The sequence below is a fragment of the Lycium ferocissimum genome, chromosome 4 (genome assembly GCF_029784015.1).
Source record: "Lycium ferocissimum isolate CSIRO_LF1 chromosome 4, AGI_CSIRO_Lferr_CH_V1, whole genome shotgun sequence".
Lineage (NCBI taxonomy): Eukaryota > Viridiplantae > Streptophyta > Magnoliopsida > Solanales > Solanaceae > Lycium > Lycium ferocissimum.
In genome coordinates, this window is record NC_081345.1 from 22,239,699 (window position 1) to 22,260,017 (window position 20,319).

At 35.5% G+C, this 20,319-nt stretch overlaps 2 protein-coding genes across 2 annotated transcripts; both read left to right on the top strand.

Moving 5' to 3' along the window:
* Nucleotides 1-740: 740 nt before the first annotated feature.
* On the top strand, nt 741-12,309 carry LOC132051842 (ISWI chromatin-remodeling complex ATPase CHR11). Its single transcript, XM_059443088.1, has 25 exons — nt 741-1,203; nt 2,733-2,858; nt 2,949-3,055; nt 3,810-3,916; nt 4,619-4,716; nt 4,826-5,005; nt 5,096-5,317; nt 5,729-5,863; nt 6,913-7,195; nt 7,301-7,374; nt 7,480-7,700; nt 7,785-7,872; nt 7,971-8,064; nt 8,160-8,348; nt 8,431-8,462; nt 8,558-8,634; nt 8,724-8,813; nt 8,985-9,054; nt 9,141-9,195; nt 9,311-9,369; nt 9,457-9,622; nt 11,167-11,345; nt 11,428-11,643; nt 11,719-11,820; nt 11,917-12,309. The coding sequence occupies exons 1-25, from the start codon at nt 1,003-1,005 to the stop codon at nt 11,932-11,934; spliced, it is 3,189 nt and encodes a 1,062-aa protein (XP_059299071.1). The 5' UTR covers nt 741-1,002; the 3' UTR covers nt 11,935-12,309.
* A 5,683-nt stretch (nt 12,310-17,992) lies between these two features.
* Nucleotides 17,993-18,842, top strand: LOC132051843 (monothiol glutaredoxin-S3-like). Its single transcript, XM_059443090.1, has one exon. It carries the CDS (start codon nt 18,135-18,137, stop codon nt 18,441-18,443), a length of 309 nt encoding a protein of 102 aa, XP_059299073.1. The 5' UTR covers nt 17,993-18,134; the 3' UTR covers nt 18,444-18,842.
* The last annotated feature ends 1,477 nt before the right edge of the window (nt 18,843-20,319 follow it).

Genomic DNA, 20,319 nt, shown 5'->3' on the forward strand with positions numbered 1-20,319 from the left:
TACAAGATCTTGAGGCCCAAAACCCATTAAAAGTTTTCGTAACTTTGTGAAGGAATTTTATTAGCACAAAAACTAACACAAAGTTTGGTCTGCCCATTAAAAGTATGATCTGTGAAGGAATTATCTGATACTACGCCAAAGTCTACCCCACCCGTGATAAAATTTGTAATTCTAACAAAAGTATGTTTTCGTCAAACCTTGTCTTGCGATTTTTTTTTTAATTTTGCTTGGCGGGGGTTCGAACTCGGAATCGCGCGAAAGCTCAAAGTTGCAATGCGAAGGGCAAAAATTAAAGACCAAAGCATGAGGACCACAATAAAAATTTAAAGACCACCCCAAAAGAAGGGCACTCCGCGCAAAAAAATGGCTTGAATTAAATACCTTTACCATTTTATAAATTATAGATAGATGTTCTCCAATAAACTAAACTTTTAAAAAACGATAGAATGAACAATTAAACAAAACAAGCATGATTCATCCATCCGGCAAAACTCATGACCAATTCGATAACACGGACTTTTGATCATTCAATAAAGTTTATGTACAATTGAACAACACACGCTAGATTTGCCCATTCAGTGAAACATACAACCAATTCAACAATAACAAAATTTTGACAGTTCAACAAAACTTGAGAAAATAAGCCCAAATTTTCTACATTCTTCCATTAGTGTATATCATCAATCAAAAGAAATTTATGCAAAACGTCCAGTGTACAAAAGCTAAATAGTAACCGACTAATCTCAAATAATCCTATTTTGTGAAAAAAAAAAAAATCATTCTATTGGTACAAATCTCCAAGACCTAACGGGATTCCATCCAATACCAGCAAGTGGCGGGAATTCTCATTTCATGGGCACATTACATCATATATTAACAACATTTTAACATCTACATTTGTTCTTTTCGTCTAGCAAGCTAAGTAAATATTCCCAAACCTAACAAGTAACGACTCGCTAGTTAGTCGGCAAGTTCCATTTACTGAGAAACCCAACCCTAGCCATGGGGAAACAGTCGAGAGCCAGATCATCATCGGACGAGTCTCCATCAGATAGTTCTGAGGAGGAGCAAGTACAGGATCAGGTTAATGACGTCGAAGATGAAGAGGAACTTGAAGCTGTTGCCAGGATTGCTGAGGACGACGATGAAGAGGACGACGACGGTGCTACCGATGTGGCAGACCAAGATGATGAGGACAATGAGGTAATTTAATGTTAATTCATTCTATTTGTGATCTGTTTAACGGACACTACTGTTATGAGAAAAGGAAAATAAAGAAGTACCTAATTGTTGATTTCATCTAGGGGTTCCCATGTTTTTGATGAGTAATTGTTGTTCGACATAGTAATGGGGCAGATCTCATGTGTTTGTTAGAGTTGTTATTGGTTATTCTGATATTAGGGTTTCTGTACTCAGGTTTAGGTGGTTTTGCCAAATTAATGCCTAATAACATGTCTCATTTCGCTAATGCGTGGCCAAATAGGCCATGCTAGGGGTTTTAGTCATTTAGATTGAAGTTGTGTTTTCAAGCATGCGTGCCCGTTCTGGGAGGAGCTTTTGAAATTAGTGGAACTAAAGTTAATATGGATTTCGCCATTGGAATGGGAGCTCCTCCTCGCGGTTTAATTCATATTTCGTCTGGCATGTTACAGTGAAACACTGAGAAATTTCCTTATTGAGTTACTTAAGAGTATTGCTACGTGAATTCTTTCTATTTGTGGTCTGTTTAAACTTTGGTAGGGTTATATAGGACCTGATGATGAATTAGTGTGTGTTTGGACACCACTGTTATGAAAAACAAAATTAAAAAAAAAAAAAAAAAAAACTGAATTGTTAATTTTATCTAGGGTTTCTGAGAATTTGATGAGTAATTGGTTGTTCGACGCAGTAATGGGGCAGATCTCATGTGTTTGCTAGATTTGTTATGGTGATTCTAATATTAGGGTAGCTGTCCCCCAGGTTTTGGTGGTTGTGCCGAAATAATGCCTTATAACGTGTCTCATTTTGTTAATGCGTGGCCAAATTGGCCAAGCTAGGGTTTAGCAATCGGTTGGAGTTAATGCTTACCATGTTGGTGTGCTTACATTTGGTCCAGTGATTGCTAGAAGTCTTTTTAGCTTAGTTAGAGATATGTATATCAATGGAAAATGTAGAGAACCTCTAGTATTAGAGAACCTAAATTATTGAATATTGGAATGAAATAGGTCCAAGCGAAGCGAAGTGGATAGTGACGATTCACATTAGCTGAATTTAACTAGCTTGAAATTGACACGTGGCCTTTTTTTAGTCATTTAGACTGAAGTTATGTTTTCAAGTATGCGTGCACGTTACGTTCTAGGAGGAGCTATTGAAATCAAGGGGAAGTAAAGTTAATATGGATTTCGTTATTGGAATGGGATCTCTTCCTCGTGGTTTAACTCATATTTTCTGGCATATTAAAGTGAAACACTGAGCAATTTCCTTATTAAATTACTTAGCAAACCAAAACTATGTTCAATTCTCAATATTATTCCTTGAAGAGGACTCGAACCTCCACACTCTTCAGCACGAGATTTTGAGTCTCGTATCTGGTAACCATGTGTGTAGTAGGATAATGGGCGATTTGACAGAAAAAGCAATAAAAAATCCAACATAGAAGATTGTTTCTCAAACAACAGGATATGACGGATTAACTGATGCTTCTAGCAGCTTTCATGTTAAGTCACAAGTTCTGCTGTACTTACTACCTGTAGGAAGAGGTTGCAGCCAATGAAATTTCAAAGCGCGAAAAGGCGAGGTTGAAAGAGATGCAGAGGATCAAGAAGCAGAAAATACAAGAAATGTTGGATTCACAGAATGCTGCCATTGAGGCTGACATGGTATCTCAGTGACAATACTTGTTGGTGGCCTTTTTCTTTCGTTTTAATTAATCATAAAGGTGGTACTGAATGCTGATGTATATGTGGCAGAATACCAAGGGACAGGGGCGATTGAAGTATCTCTTGCAGCAAACTGAGTTATTTGCGCATTTTGCCAAAGGTGAGCAGTCCACCGCTCAAAAGAAGACAAAAGGAAGGTATGAGCAACTTTGTTTGAGCCTTTATTTGTTAGTTTTCTGAATCTCAGGCAGATATTGTGATTCCGGAGACTTATAGAACTTAAATACTTCGGGCAATGCCTTTTGGCTAAGCAGCTAGAATTTATTTGTTATTCGATTGTTTATGTTAAGGTGCATGGAGTGAGTGATATGGAACTGAGGTTCAAGCAAGAAGAAAAAGATATTAAGTCTTTTAGGTCTATCTGTTTGATTCTTCCTTACAATAGAATGCCATCTTCTTTACCTATTACTGGGAGTTTATGTGCAAGTGCTTTCACAACGTGAAATCAACACAATGTGCATTCCTATTTGTGTAATTTGGTGGGGACTTTCATTTTGTTTGCTTGTTTGTTAAGTTGTTTCCTTTTCTCGATGTAAATGATGCTGACTCATTGACGGGCTTCATTGACTCCTCATCTAAAATAGGGGGCTTGATTCCTTTTTTCTACATGTTCTGCACTTCCTGGCGTTGTACTGTGAATATCGAATAAAAAAACTTTCCTTAACATAAAAAGATAAGTTATATTCTGAAGCCCTGAAGTAACAGTCATATACAACTTGGTTTTAAATTTGGAGGGTAGCATGTTATTTCAGATGATTATTTGTCTACACGTGCTTCACACAATATGCTTTATGTCGTGTCATATAAAGGGGAAAATTTCTGCCACTAACCGGAGGTACTTCTGTATATGGATTCGTTATGGGCTAATTTGATGACCTTTTCTTTCTCCAGGGGTCGTCATGCCTCAAAGGTAACTGAAGAGGAAGAAGATGAAGAGTATCTCAAAGATGAAGAAGATGAACTTTCTGGGAATACACGACTAGTGGCACAACCCTCCTGTAAGATATATTTTGATGCAAGTGTATTTGTCATATGTTCTTGTTATTAAACTGTGTTTTATGAAGTTGTTACTAAACTGGGAGGTCCATCTTGAGAAGGCTGAGGCATAGGTCCTACTTAAAAAGAAGTTACTTATTCAATTTATCATCCTGTGAGGTCTATAGTTTTAGTAGCTCTGTTCAAGGCTCTTTAGTCAAGTTCTCGTTACAAGTGATAGTGTTTAGTTAAACGTGTGAGTTAGTGATGGATGGCTACAACAGAAACTGTAGTCCTCATTGCAAGTGCTATCTAGGAAGCATTCACGCTGTTTTTGTTAGCAGTTTATTCTATATAAGGTGGCTGAGGAAATAAGTGGGGCTTAGAGGTGTGGAGATTTATCAAGTCCTCTATGTACCTTAGCGTTATCGAGCATCGATTGGGAAACTGAATTCTAAAGAAAACCAAGCTAACTGAATTCTAAAGAAAACCAAGCTTGTAGGGTCACACTTAGTGAATTTTCCAATACTTCTTTTATCTGAAGCATGCTAGCCCTGCTCAAAGCTGTAAATATGAGCGTATTTGGGAAAATAACATCGTATTAAACAGTTGAAGTTAGAAATGCATTGGATAAATGCTTCTATCTCAGCCAAATTTTCTCTGTTAATTCCTTCATTTCATTCTTCTTTAAGCATCCAAATATTACATCATAAATATTTTGTCAGGTATTCAAGGGAAGATGAGGGATTATCAACTTGCTGGTTTGAACTGGCTAATTCGACTGTATGAGAATGGAATAAATGGAATACTTGCTGATGAAATGGTTAGTATGGTCATATGCCAACTGTAATGAGATGATCCATTCTTCCTACATTTTGCAATTATGACCTTAAGGAGAAGCATCACCATTTAATCTTCTTATTATTGCGTAGGGTCTTGGTAAGACGTTGCAAACCATCTCCTTGCTGGGCTACCTACACGAATTTAGAGGAATAACTGGTCCTCACATGGTTGTTGCTCCAAAATCCACGCTTGGCAATTGGATGAACGAAATCAAACGTTTCTGTCCTGTTTTACGTGCTGTTAAGTTCCTTGGAAATCCTGATGAAAGGGTAAGCAACAACTTATATGGGCTCTTTTTCTTTCCTCTTTTGCACATTGTATTGCTTGTTCAGACTATTCTGATGTTTTCTTATTTACAGAGATACATACGTGAGGAGTTACTTGTTGCAGGGAAGTTTGATGTGTGTGTTACAAGCTTTGAGATGGTTATCAAAGAGAAGTCCGCCTTACGGCGCTTCAGTTGGCGTTACATCATAATTGATGAGGCACATAGGATCAAGAATGAAAATTCTCTTCTTTCAAAAACAATGAGGCTCTACAACACTAATTATAGATTACTTATCACGGGGACACCACTTCAGGTGATGCTTATACTATTTTCCTTGTATGTAGGCAGTAATTCTCGATTTACTTGACCTTTTTATTTTGCATCTTTTACTCCAATTTCTGGGAATGCAAATTACTTATCTAAAATTTTCAAACTAATATGATACAATGCTACCCCAACCTTTCAGATTTCAAATACTGCTCCTACCAAAGAATACTGAAACTATTTTCCAATTAATGCTGATAATATAACCCGATTAATATGTTTGCACCTTGATTTTCTGCTAGTCAAGCTTTATTTACTATTTTTATAAATTACTTCCCGATCCATTTTTTGCATCTTTGCTGCAATGTCAATGAGCTTTTTATCTTGATAGTCTTTGATGTGCATTTCTATGTCTGCTCTTTCAGCCTAATTGATGTTTGAATTATATGATATTACACAGAATAATCTTCATGAACTCTGGGCACTACTGAACTTTCTGCTGCCTGAGATCTTTAGCTCAGCTGAGACTTTTGATGAGTGGTTCCAGATTTCTGGTGAGAGTGACCAGCAGGAGGTGGTCCAGCAGCTTCATAAGGTGTGTTGCTTTCTAGTAGTAGTTTCTATAATTGGGACCAAGCAGTATCATCTGAATCCCCTTTGTTGAATAATTACACTGTATATACGAGGACAAAATTATTTTTATGTATATATTGTAGATGTAGAATCCCCTTGACTTCTTCGTATGTTTAGCTGTTTATATTTGGATCCCTTAGTGAAAATCCTGGCTCCGCCACTGCCCCCTCCCCCTCACCCAAAAAAAAAGTATAGGACAAGGTTATGGTTGAAGGGATGAACCAGTGTTTAGGAAGGCGCTCGCCTTACGCCTTTTGGCGTGAGGCGTGGCGAGGCAAGCCTTCATCGCCAGGAACAGCGAAGGCGTGGCGTTTTCTAAAAGGCGAGATGATGGCGAGAATGGCGAGCTGTGGCGACGCCTTTTAATTTTTTTTTTTAAAAAAAAAAAGGTGGCTGACTTAAAATAAAACAGAATAAAGAGAACAAAACAGAGCTGTGTTTCACTTTCACTTTCACAAAACAGAGCTGCGTTTCCATCTTCCACTTTCAGGTAAGCTGCGTCTCTTTCCTTCTTCTTTCTTTCCGGCAGCCGCTGCAGCAGATTAGCCTTTTTCAGGCAGATCTGACTTTTCCGGCAGCTGTCCGGTGACCCAGTTCTGGCAATTTTTTTTTCCATTTCAGTATTGTTATTCATTTAAGTTATATGAAATTTTGCCTTTTATTGTTGTATAAACTATGTAGTTGGAGACTTTTAGACTTTAGTATCAACTATCTACTTTAGTTTTTCAATTGAAATATTTGCTAGTATTTTGTTGAGTTTTTGGGTATTTATATATGCATATTTAGTATTTTAATTTTTTGTGTTAATTCTCGCCTCGCTTCTAAAAGGCGCACGCCACGCCGCGCCATGAGGCGTGAGGCAAGCCCCTGTCGCCATGCCTCACCTCTAGCCATCCTAAACACTGGGATGAACAGAGAACAATAGTTACTCTATGATCTTTCTGTCTTTGAACTTTGAGGGAAAAGCCTTATAAACCTAAACTGAGTTTTCAACTTTGGCTGCTTGGTCAGGTCCTCCGTCCTTTCCTTCTTAGGAGGCTGAAGTCTGATGTGGAGAAAGGTCTGCCTCCCAAAAAAGAAACAATTCTTAAGGTTGGTATGTCCCAGATGCAGAAGCAGTACTACAAGGCTCTGCTACAGAAAGATCTTGAGGTTGTCAATTCTGGAGGGGAGCGCAAGCGTCTTCTCAATATAGCAATGCAGCTAAGAAAATGCTGTAATCATCCGTATCTTTTCCAAGGTGCTGAGCCAGGACCTCCATACACAACAGGAGAGCATCTCGTAGAAAATGCGGGTAATATTTTGATATCTTTGAATGCATCTGGGTTGTTGGAGTGTCTAATTGCCATTTTCTGCAGCAGCTTTTTACATACCTTATCATTCACGTGACTTGATGCAGGGAAAATGGTTCTTTTAGATAAGTTGCTTCCTAAATTGAAGGAACGTGGCTCAAGGGTTTTAATATTTTCACAGGTTTCACCCGCTAATTATTTCGTTTTTTGCACCTCTCTGAAGTTTCAACAGCTTTCTGGATATTCAGTTTCGGATTTAACCAGTTCTTCTGATTTTCTAATTCAGATGACTAGGCTATTGGACATCCTTGAAGACTACTTGCTGTACCGAGGTCACCAATATTGTCGGATTGATGGAAATACTGGTGGCGAGGATCGTGATGCTTCTATTGAAACTTTTAACAAACCAGGGAGTGAAAAATTTGCCTTCTTATTGTCAACCAGAGCTGGTGGTCTTGGTATTAATCTTGCTACAGCAGATATTGTTATTCTTTATGATAGTGACTGGTGAGGATCTTCTACATTATAGGTTTGTCAACCTAGAAAACAAGATGCTATCTGAATCTCATCTTTGCATTAATGAAATTGCAGGAATCCACAGGTTGATTTGCAGGCTCAGGACCGGGCCCATAGGATTGGCCAGAAGAAGGAAGTCCAAGTATTCCGCTTCTGCACTGAGGTTCGATTTCTTTCCCTAATGTTCTAATGCACTGAAAAGATGCTGCTTTGGGATCTTGTGGTGATGTGGTGAAATATGCTTTTCAATTATTCATGCAGTATACCATTGAGGAAAAGGTGATTGAAAGGGCTTACAAGAAGCTTGCACTTGATGCATTGGTTATCCAGCAGGGGCGGCTAGCTGAGCAAAAAGGTGAAGTTATTTTTGCATACAAATTCTTCCTCTTGATAACTTTTGAGATGCATATGAAATCACTGACTGTTAGTATCATGTGATGCATAATACAGCTGTTAACAAGGATGAGCTACTGCAAATGGTGCGGTTTGGTGCTGAAATGGTTTTCAGTGCTAAAGATAGCACCATTACTGATGAGGATATAGATAGAATAATAGCTAAAGGAGAAGAGGCAACAGCTGAACTTGATGCCAAGATGAAGAAGTTTACAGAGGATGCTATCAAGTTTAAGATGGACGACAGTATGCGCTTTGCTTCCTTATCATTTCTGTTTGCTCTTGTAATTTTGTGCTTCTTTAACTATAGATTGCCGACTTTGTGCAGCTGCTGAATTGTACGACTTTGATGATGAGAAGGTAACATTGCTTACTTGTTCAGTTTTCTGGTGACTCCTTGCTTGGTAGCTACTTTTTCTGTATGTTTAACTTGCCTTTGCATTGTGTCAATAAAGGACGAAAACAAGGTGGATTTCAAGAAAATTGTCAGCGACAATTGGGTAGAACCTCCAAAAAGAGAAAGGAAGCGCAAGTATGCTTCTTATGTTGCTGAATTTTACCTTTTATGTACTGAAACTTAGTTTACGATCAGTTAAAACATGACTCTCCTTTGCGTTATAGTTATTCAGAGTCTGAATACTTCAAGCAAACCATGCGTCAAAGTGGCCCTGCAAGACCTAAAGAGCCTCGGATTCCTCGGATGCCGCAGCTGTAAGTCCGTGTTTGCACTTTTTTTAATTTGCGTACTACTTTTGTTCTCTCCTGATACTGATGGGCCATATGTATTAGCATTTCAAAATGAAGGTTCTGCGAGCATATGCATCTTGCAACCTGATTACATTTTCCCCTAACCACAGTTCTGGTTATCCTTACCATTTGTAGGCACGACTTTCAGTTCTTCAATACGCAGAGACTGAGTGAGTTGTACGAGAAGGAAGTGCGCTATCTTATGGTTGGTTAAGCTTTGGATATCTCAAGTTTTCCCTGCTACCTTTCATGTGCTTTTTTGTTGGCTTATAAAGTTGTTACTTATTCCAGCAAACACACCAGAAGAATCAGGTTAAAGACAGTATAGAGGTGGAAGAACCTGAAGGTATCTTTTTTAACCATTTAAAGCAGCTTCAATTTTTTTTTTTCCCACTTCTAAATGGGAAAAAATTAAGGTCTGCCTCTTCTGAGTATGTTCTCAATTTGTCTCATGTATATAGATGCAGGAGAGCCTTTAACTGCTGAAGAGCAGGAAGAAAAGGATCAACTATTGGAAGAGGTAAGTGTATCTACTAACTCATCCTGCGCTTATAATTACCTTTATTATAGTTATTATAGTTGGAGGTTGACAAGTTTTGATATCTAGGGGTTTTCAATGTGGAGTAGAAGAGACTTCAATACCTTTATCAGGGCTTGTGAGAAGTATGGTCGCAATGACTTAAAAAGTATTTCTGCTGAAATGGAAGGGAAAACAGAGGAGGAGGTTGAAAGATATGCGCAAGTTTTCAAAGCAAGATACAAAGAACTAAATGGTAAGTGTTGATGAGTTAATTTGTGATTAAAGGAACAACTATTGGCTACACCCTTCTTTTTAAATTCAATGTCCACGACAAGAGGGGTTGCTCAGATGATTAGCACCCCCCACCTACAACCCAGGGTCGTGGTTCGAGTCACCAAAAGAGCAATAGCTCCAACAAAAGGGGATCAAAGGGGAATAAAAGCAATGTCCACATTTTACATGACATATTTGTTAAGATTGGATGATGATTAGTGTTACGAGTATATGGAACATGCGAGAGAACGTGCTACTTTTTGGTTTTCTAATGGCGTTTGGACAGTTTCTGATTTTGTTCTTTCAAAACAGTTTCTGGTGTATGTTGTAGGTGTTGACTGCTTATGATGCAGTCTTTTGTACCATCTCGGTAACTTTTAAAATAAATCGTACCTTTTAAAAAAAAGAGTTTCTGGAGTTTTGGAGATCTTTTTTGAAATATTGATGTGTGTGATGGCAGTTTTCTAGAAACAGAATGAAGTTTTGGATTGTAATTTTTCGGCAAACAGAAAGCTAACAATGCTCCATATAATATTATAATTTGTGTTGTAAAACTAGCACTGGCTGCCACAAAATTAATTCCGTCTCCAATATGAATATTGTTGCAATTCATTAGAATTGCATGCATTAGACTAAAAAAATGCATTGTACCGTAGCAATATAATAACCAGAATTTTCCTTTTGGGTGACGGCGGTGTCCGGACCTACTTGCACGCACCTCGACTATTCCACCGGATACCTGCTACCTCCCACCAACACAGGTACCGTGTAACTCTGCCCACCAAGGCTTAGACATATGGAAAGAAATCGCCTAGTGGCTTCTGGCCTCTGATGAGTTTTGAACCTGGGACTTTATGATTCTCCTTCTATTTCATTGACCACTAGGCCACACCCTTGGTGCTAATATAAAAACTCGAACTAACCAAAAGGTAAATTGCAATTTTACACCTTGAGACAATAGCATAAGATGATTGAATGGATGAAAAGTATATTGGTCATAATGAAAGGGTAATTTTCTTAAAAAGGGGGGTTCGAAGTGATAGTGTTGATAAGTTTGTGGGCAGTTGAGGAAGACAAGGTTTCCTTTGAAACGGGTTATTTTTGTTATCTTTGGTTTCCGAAATCCAAAAAATGATTTGGAAACCAACTAACTTGGTTTTGTTTTGATTTTTGAAAAAGTTATCCAATCCAAACACCATTGAAAAAGAGAACTTGCATTACATAGAGCATGCAACTGTTTTGTTCTATTATTTTATAGAGTTGAAATTTGTGGAACACTGTTTAGGACGACTGAGACTACAGAGCTGTAATTTTGATTTGGGGGTGGGGTAATTAAAAGGTTTGTTTGTAATATTTATTTTCTTTAGTTTATTAGATAGAGCAGCCTTGTACAAATATGCCCGGTAATTGATGATGCAAAACTAGGCTTTTAAATAATTATAATTATTTACGAGTTAATATTTGCTTACATTTTGAGCGTGTTTGGAGAATTGTAGTTTAGTTTAATGGATATAATGCTTGCAGATTATGATAGGATTATTAAGAACATTGAAAGAGGAGAGGCTAGAATTTCACGGCGAGATGAGATTATGAAAGCAATTGGTAAGAAACTGGATCGATACAAAAATCCATGGTTGGAATTGAAGATCCAGTATGGTCAGAACAAAGGGAAGCTGTATAACGAGGAGTGTGATCGTTTCATGGTGAGTGGACTGAAATTGTGGGGTGAACTTTTAGGATTTTATCCGTTGCCAGGTCTAATGGTTATCTTGGTTAATTCTACAGATATGTATGGTTCACAAGCTTGGCTATGGAAATTGGGATGAGCTGAAGGCTGCATTTCGCACATCACCCTTGTTTCGGTTTGATTGGTTTGTGAAGTCTCGTACCACTCAAGAACTTGCCAGAAGATGCGATGCACTTATTCGGTTAATTGAGAGGGAAAATCAAGAATTTGATGAGAGGGAGAGGCAGGCACGCAAAGAAAAGAAGCTCGCTAAGGTTAAATAGCAACCTCTTGACTCATTTCTTGGAGGCAAATAAGATTGATGTTAATTTTTTATTTTATTTCGACAGAACACTACCCCATCAAAGCGCACTTTGGCTAGACAGGCAGCTGAAAGCCCTTCTGCTCTGAAGAAGCGGAAGCAATTGTCAATGGATGACTATGTCGGCTCAGTAAGTATTTCTTCTTTTAGTTTCTTCTTATTCCGGTTACAGTACTGTTTATGAGTTCCACGTTTGTGTATAACCATCATTTGTTCCTTTTTCCAGGGAAAGAGGAGAAAGTGAGAGTAGAAATGAGTAGAGAGATGAGGAGGTAAGCTGACTGGCTGGGACCTCCAAATGGAAGGAAAGGTTATTTTTAGTGATCTAATCATCTGGTATTTTATCCAGAACGTCATTTGATGCTCTCATCTCTTTTCCCTGGCAATTATTGACTCAAGGGCATTGAGATTTTCTGTCCAGGATGTTATCTGACTGGTGGAAGAAGGATAGGTATTTAGTTTGTAATTTGTTAGTCAGACGTAAAAATGCAAGTCCATTGGGGCTAGTCCCAACTCCCAGAGCTGTACTGCTACATTCCTAACTGAGATATTCTTCACAATTTGTTGTTTATAATCCCTGCTAGAGTTCATAGAAGCAATACATAGACAGTCAGGGATACACTGGTTTTTTTGTTTTACTTTTTGGGATGTAACTTTTGCACAATCTGTGTGCTTTTGTGTTATATATACGCCTACTATTTCCAGAACAAAAAAAATTCTAGTTGTTTTTAACGGTCTGGTAACACTGGTTTGGTCGCACATATGAAGTGAAAAATTTACCAGGACTGACATGACAATCAGAGGAGACTATCCACCCATCTCTGTCAAAAATGCGAGGAGACTATCCACCCATCTCTGCCAAAAATGTAAGGTACGGAGACTGAATTAATATTAGGCATATTACACTTTTTGCGGGACCATAGCTGCTGTTTTGAAGCTTGCATGAAAGGGACCCATTAGAGGGTGAAGCGTTCTCAAGCTAGCTATCAAGATTTCTTCCACTCCCAGTACCCGAACTCAAAATCTCTAATTAAGTGTGAAAGAATCCTATTCATTCACTACAAGGAATATTCATTCACTACAAGGAATAGGTATTTTCATCCAACTACTTACAATATCTTCCGTACCAGAAAACGGTCAGAATCACTTTTGGCCAAAGTCAAAATAAATCATTGAAATGAGTGTTGTCTGAAATAGGATAAGCAAATGATCAGGGCTTTTGTTTGTTGCATTTTTCTATAGGAAATGAAGACATTTCTTTAGCTCCTTTTCATTTCCCCCCTTACTTGTCTATCTTCAAATAGTAAAATTTGTACAAAATTATTCCAGTAAGCTACCATAACCTGATGACTTAACCCCTTTATTGTCCCTTTTCTATATTTTCCTTCTATCATATTGTATTTTTCTTTCGTTGGCAATTTAGGGGTGTCAATAGTTTTTAAAAAACCGACTTAACCGTGCCGAATCGATTTTTAGGTTTTCTTTAAGAAAACTGACGGTTTTTATATAAATTTATAATCGTACCGAATAATTAGGTTGGTTTTTATTTTATAAAAATAAACCGAAAAAATACCGAACTGTACAGAATATATTTCTAGGTAAATATATTTTATATATTAAGTTTAAAAATAATAAAATATTAGAATTTTTGCCTTTTGCCTGGGGTGTTGGAAACAACTATGAGCTGTCAACATAATTAACGCCCAAGGTCCTAACACTGAAACCTATTATACTACTTCTATATATTAAAACTAAATTAGTTCTAGGACTAGGATTTCGATTAGTAACATCTAAGTTATAAGGTATTCGAACGATTTTGGATAGCAAAATACAAGATATTAGATTTCTTTCCTCTTGTATGATTTTAATTATATTTCTCCTATTGGATACTCAATCTTAGTAAACTCAGTTCTTGAGTCTCATCTTGATTGATTTCTTCTCACTTGTGTGATTCAAACTATATGTTTTGTCTTTGCTTAACATTATTTTATACTATCGTAAAATAGTGAGATCAATCTCTTTCTTGTCGTCTTTCATGTTTTCTTGATTTATCACCTTTTAAACAGTAAAAATGTCTAGAGAGTTTTTGGTCAAAGTTCAACCAGAGTATCGTATTCTAACTTTTACTAGTGACTTTTACATGAAGTTTTTGCTTTTAAAAAAACACCAAAAATTAACCGAACCGTATCGATACCGAAGAAAAACCGAGATGACGGGACGGTTTCGAAAAGTCTATTTTTGGTTATACTAAATAAAATAACCGAAAAATAGGTATGGTATAAATTTTATAAAATAACCACCCGAACCGTGCCATTGACACCCGTGTTTAGCATATCATATTATGAGTTCGTTGACTTTCTTAAAAATCTTCAAGACGCACCATCTAAATATATCGTTTCTTATTATTCCATTAATCTAATCCGTAAATCTTACTCTCCCTCTAAAAATTCAAAGCGTGAACCAAAAAAATTGTTTCTAGCTTTCTAATGCATGTTTGCCAACGTAAACAGTTGTTGAATCAATATCTACTCAAATCTTTTTAACTAGATAAATTCATCTGCCTTTCTAAAGTTCAGGGAATATTTTGTAGATTGATATGAAACTTTATCGCGAGCAAGCAGCAAGTAAACTCCGACCTTTGAGATGTACTGGGGCCATTTATAGGCAGTTTGTAGCCAAAATTTAGTTAATGTGGCCCTTTAGTAGGACATAACTCATCAGAACCATGAGCATATCGTATAAGACAAGGGAACAATTTTTTTAAGTTAGGATCAACATGACTTAGATTCGAATGTGTGAGAAATGGCCTGATAAAAGTGATTCGACTTTTTGAACTCATGATGAAGTATTTTCAGAGTAGCCTTTCCAGCTTACTTGAAAATCTCATTAAAAAAACGAAAAATATAGCAATAGCAATGATATTGTCTAGTATCAAATTAGCAACAAACGTTCATGACTAGTACAGAAGTTAAGGTTTCTACCGGAGTACTATCTCCGGTCCATTTTAAATGTTTTTTTAGCTTTTAATTAAGTTTGGTCCAAAATAAGTGCCTACACTGCACAGTGCGCACCCTTGGTAAATCAAGGGAGCATTAGTTATTGGGAAAAAAAAAATCTATCCTTGCTCCAAATTAATGATCTAAAGTCTAAGGAGAGTAGTACAGTATGGTCTAATTTGAGGAGATATAAATCGTAACTTAGTGAAATAATACTTAAACTGATTGATGCTATTAAATGATTTTCTTAGTGAGTATGTAAAAACCTTAAAACAAATAATAGGGACGGAGATGGTGGCTAACAAGCTAATGACTAGTAGAATGGTGTTGAATGTGTAGTAGTTAAATTTGACTTAGGTTCAACCAAAATACAGTAACTATAAATACTCAATGACTAGTAGAATCGTGTAAAATATTTTATTATTCAATTTGATTAGCTCGACTAAAATGATCATTCCTTTTTGATATGCCATCGAAATTCTATAAAACATAAATTTGAGTTGCTAAGAAAATGTAGCACATAGGATAATCCTATGTCATTTCTTTTGTATATGGATATAAGAATTTGTGGAAAAACTCAGACGATGATAATACCTGTGGACCTCATCTCTTGTTCCCTACTATTTTGCTTTTTACAAGCCCCCTAAACTTGTCTTTTTTTCCATTTTGGCACCTCAACTAAGTATTGTTCCTATTGAACCCTTGAACTCGTCCTCAAGTGTATCTATCAAACCCTCTAAATCTGATTTTTATTAGAAGCAAAAATTAAATTGTGGTAATGAAGGTGAAGTAATATTTTAGACGTGTGGTAAGCTATTCAATAGGTCGAGAGAGTGTCGGTTTGTTGGTTTTGCTCTTTCATAACAAATTAATTAAGAGCTTACTCTTTTTTCCCCTCTCAATTGCTGCTAATCTTAGCTAAAAGATGGCATAATTAAATTAGAATATATATTAGCTTGTTGCTACATTGAAAATAGAATACTATGTAAGTCAAGATTGTGTTTGATAGACACACTTGAGGACGAGTTCAGAGGTTCAATAGGAACAACACTTAGTTAAGATGTCAAAATGGAAAAAAGGGACAAGTTCGGGGGCAAATGCATTAAGCCTAAAAAAAATAGTGTTCGCCTATTAGCAGTTAAGCAATTACATATCTTGCATGACTTATGTCTTATTATATACTCCTATACTGTTAAATCCATTGTTGAATTAGTGTTTTTTTCCACATGTTATTGACTGTACCCACTGCTCTTATCAATAAGTCATTGCAAAATTCTATATCCTGATTCTCCTCGCCTTTAATTTGCCTTTCTGCTTAGTTGAGTGAAATGTCGAATATTTGTTTATTGGACCACAGAAAGTTCCCCATTGGATAAATCCAATCCAACTCATCAGATGCTTAATTCCTACTTGATTGATACATCAACATTCATTGATACAAGAAAGTCACTTTCTACAATTGGGAATTTATATCAAGATTTTTCCTTATCCGACTTGATTCTCTATACACCTAGCTTCTTCCATATTTCCTTAGATTTCATGTCTAGCAATAGCAGTGATAACAAGAAATGACTGAACTATCATCAACGAGAAAAGCCGTACAACGACACGTCCTTTTTTTTTTCAGTATAAGATAAGAATCTTTTCTTAGTTTCTCATCCGGCAGTTGGCACTTACTTTTATTTTGGTTAAAATTCTATTTTGAGAATAACACGCTCCATATCAAAGGCAATAAAATCTCATTCTTAAGGCTCAAACCTGAAATTTCGAAGAAACCATGGAGTAGTACTTATATTCGTACCCAATACCCATCACAATCGTTGATAGTTATGAGATAAGAATCATTATCGCGCATCATGAAACTTTTTCCCCCATGTGGTGCCAATGTATATGCATCAGCTGAAACAAATGCTCTCACGAGATTCTGCAACCACAATCCAAATATATATATCTTCTGACGGTGTTAATTTATTTGCCTAAAACAGAAAAAAAGGCCGACGCTAAAGAAATATTCATAATAGGCACCATCATCAGAACATAGAGTATAATACTTGTGAAATATATGTCTTTATTATAATGAAAAGCATGCATGTTTAACCACTTCTATTTTTCAGATATTGGATGTCCCATAAGGGACAACAATTATGTCATGTTGCTAAAATCTCTATGGAATAGTGAACCGAAATGGATTTGATAAAGTTTACTCCAACTTGATATACTCTTGTCCCCGCTCATGGGTTGTATAACGGCTCTTAAATGATGTATAAAGGTTTTGGGTTGATAAATTCTTATGCATGAGGCGTCGAGTTACGTTAGGAGGAGTCTCAATGGATTAGGGGGCCTAAAGCGAAATCTTAGTTTTAGACCTCAAAATTATATATTTGACTTTTTTATCTTTTAACCTTATAAATGCAAAGATTCTAATTAATACATTTTGTTATAATCAACTTCTTATAAGTAATATATTTTTTTTGATAGAATATATTGAGCAGAGTATTATTTTCTAATTATACAATTTCGTCTGGAACTTTCCGTTCAAAATTGAGTATAAAACATTAATATGGAGCTAATTAGCTAAAAGCAGGTACAAAATCCGTTGTAAGATGATAATAAATTCAATCTGAAAAGTGAATATGAGTAATGAAACATAAAATAGTTTAAGAATAAAACTTCCTGGTATTTATACCAAACTAGAGTAATTTATCATATTTAAGTCCTCAAGTAAAGCCAAATTTGATTTTAGTAAATTACAGACTGTAAAGGCATGTTCACGTGTTCATTAATTTGGTGTAAAAATCGAATGTGAGTAAACTTTTACAATGACAATGATTGTTGACGAAGCTGGCAATAAATAGTTGATCTAAATTGGGTACTACTTGTCATTAATAATAAGCATAATATTCATTTAAATTTTGATGGAATATTTAAAATAAAATCTCAAATGTATATAATATATGGGGGCTTATATATTTTGGGGCCTACGGCAATGGCGTTAGTGGCCCAGGGGTCAAGCCGCCCCTTGTTACGTTATCCTATTATGAGAGTCAATTTGTAGCTTTTTATAAGAAAATAGTACTGTACAAATTATATTTATGATTTTTTTAATAAGAAATCTTTATATTTATAAAAGAACCCGAAATACCACATAAAGTCTCTTTATATTGTTAATTTCTTCTCTTCAGATTCTAAGGACTATATTCACACATTACCTAGCTAAAAGTTTACTTTTGCATTGACATCCAACGTAGTAGAATAAAAAAAATCTAATTTGTAGTAGCTTCTTTTGGGATGCTTTCTCCAATCATGTAGAGTCACGGAAGTCTATATATATGTCTCCATTTCTCCTCACCTTAAAACTCAAAGTATCTCAACAAAAACCACCAATCTCCAAAGCTAGCTAAAACAACACTTATTTACATTTCTACTAGTTGAAATTCACAACAAATTAATGGAGAGAGTAAGCAAAATGGTAGCTGAAAAGCCAGTAGTTATATTCAGCAAGAGTTGTTGTTGCATGAGCTTCTCCATTAAGTCTCTCTTCTCGGACCTTGGCGTTAACACGACGGTTTACGAGCTCGATGAGATGCAACGTGGCCGTGAGATAGAGGCGGCGCTTTCGACACTTGGCTGCAATCCAACGGTTCCGGCAGTGTTCATTGGTGGCCAAATGGTGGGTGGAGAAAGTGAGGTGATGAGTCTTCATCTACAAGGGGCCTTAAAACCTAAACTCAAAACTGCAGGAGCTTTGTGGGTTTAATAACCTAAAATAGAAATAATCATATGGTGAAAAAGGAATAACAATGATCATGGTGATGCTTTTGTTCTGTTTTTTTGAGAATAATACTCCTGGTTAGAGTTTGGAAACTAATTAGGAGACCAACTATAATAAAGATTGTGGTGGTGTGCTAAGTACTCTTCCATTCTTAAGTAGAGATTTCATGTTCGAATTATAAGTGTGAAATCGTCTTTTATCAGTGAGAGTTTTATATATGGGTCTTCTAGAGTGAGGAAAAAAAAAAAAAACCTACTATTTAGGAGTACTACTTTTAGAATGAAAAAGGAGAAAGAAAAAACGTGTGTATAAGAATTTAACTTACATGCACTAACAATGTAAAGGATTAATGTTGTATCAATAATTTGTGTTATTTTGTTGAAACAGGTTGCCTACTTTATTTTTTTAAGTAAATAGTATTCCTCCATATTACTTTTCCTTTTGTTATGTCCAAAAAGAGTGTATTTTTCTATATTTAGTAAGTTGGAAATTCTGGAAATTCAAACATCCTATATGACAAGTTTAAAACTGCAAGATTCAAAGGACAGTTTAGTACATTACAACACGACCACAAGATTCAAAAGTCTCCTTTTATGCCTTAAACTAGTTTTAGCGTACGTGTCAATAAATCAATCAATTTATACAAAAAGAATAAATTATGTAAAATAATATTGAATGTTAAAAAAAAAACTGTTCTTCAAAAATATTGCTCATAGATATAGTATTAAAAAGTTATGTTATTTATCTAGAATACAATTGGAGTACCATTAGGATGTCACTTGCCAATTGCCATAATACTTCAAAGAATGTATACGAATTTTTTATTAATGTTTAATTGGCCTTTTTAACGATTTATGTAAGGCAAACTTTTAATTTATTCTTAAGTCCTAAATTTAAAGTACATAATCCAAATAAGGATACATTTAATAACCAAAATTTCAATAGATTTTCAAGTTCTAAATATTATGAAATAATTAAATGACTATTTCTCTAGTGTGAGATCTATTTTTAAAGGGTAAAAAAGGCAAACAACATTTCGATAATCAAAATAAATTAATGTAATTTGGTGCAAATACTAAGTGTAAATTAAAAATCTATACAAAAAGAAAAAATTATGTAAAATAGTAATGAATGTAAAAAAAATTGTTATTCATCAAGATTATAATTGGAGTACCATTAGGATGACAGCCAAAAAAGAAAAGAAAATTGGATGTCACTTGCCAATTGCCATATTACTTCAATGAATGTATACTATTGTAACGTTTAATTGTCTTTTTTTAACAATTTATTTAAGGCAAAAGTTTAATTGATTTTTAATTCTTAATTTTAGGTACATAATCCACATACGAAAATGTTTAAAAACCAAATTTCTATAGATGTTCAAGTTCTAAATATTATAAAAATAATTACATGACTATTTTCTTAGTGTGAGATCTATGTTAAAAGGGTAAATAAGGCGAATGACATTTCGCTAATCATAATAAATTAGTGTAATTTGGTGCAAATACTGAGTGTAAATAAATTTGTTGATCAAAAGTATTTCTCATAGATATCAAAAAAACTAAAATTATGTTGTCCATCAAGAATATATTTGAACTTTAGAGTACCATTGTGATGTCACTTGCCAATTGCCATACTACTTCAAAGAATGTCTACGAATTTTATTGTAACATTTAGTTGGCTCTTTTATCAATTTATTTAAGACAAAATTCTAATTGATTTTAAAGTCTTAAATTTTAGATACATAATTTAAATAAGGAAATATTTAATGACCAAATTCCAATAAATTTTTCTCCTATTTAAGACGTCTGAATCTGAATACACATTTGAATCATTAAGATGTTATCTCTAGGTCTGAACA

Bases quoted from the DNA above. Each gene is read 5' to 3' on its own strand.
- LOC132051842 (XM_059443088.1), top strand. From the start codon at position 1,003: ATGGGGAAACAGTCGAGAGCCAGATCATCATCGGACGAGTCTCCATCA. The intron at 5,864-6,912 runs GTGTGTTGCTTT...CTGCTTGGTCAG, and splicing joins TGGTCCAGCAGCTTCATAAG to GTCCTCCGTCCTTTCCTTCT. The intron at 7,701-7,784 runs GTGAGGATCTTC...ATGAAATTGCAG, and splicing joins ATTCTTTATGATAGTGACTG to GAATCCACAGGTTGATTTGC.
- LOC132051843 (XM_059443090.1), top strand. From the start codon at position 18,135: ATGGAGAGAGTAAGCAAAATGGTAGCTGAAAAGCCAGTAGTTATATTC.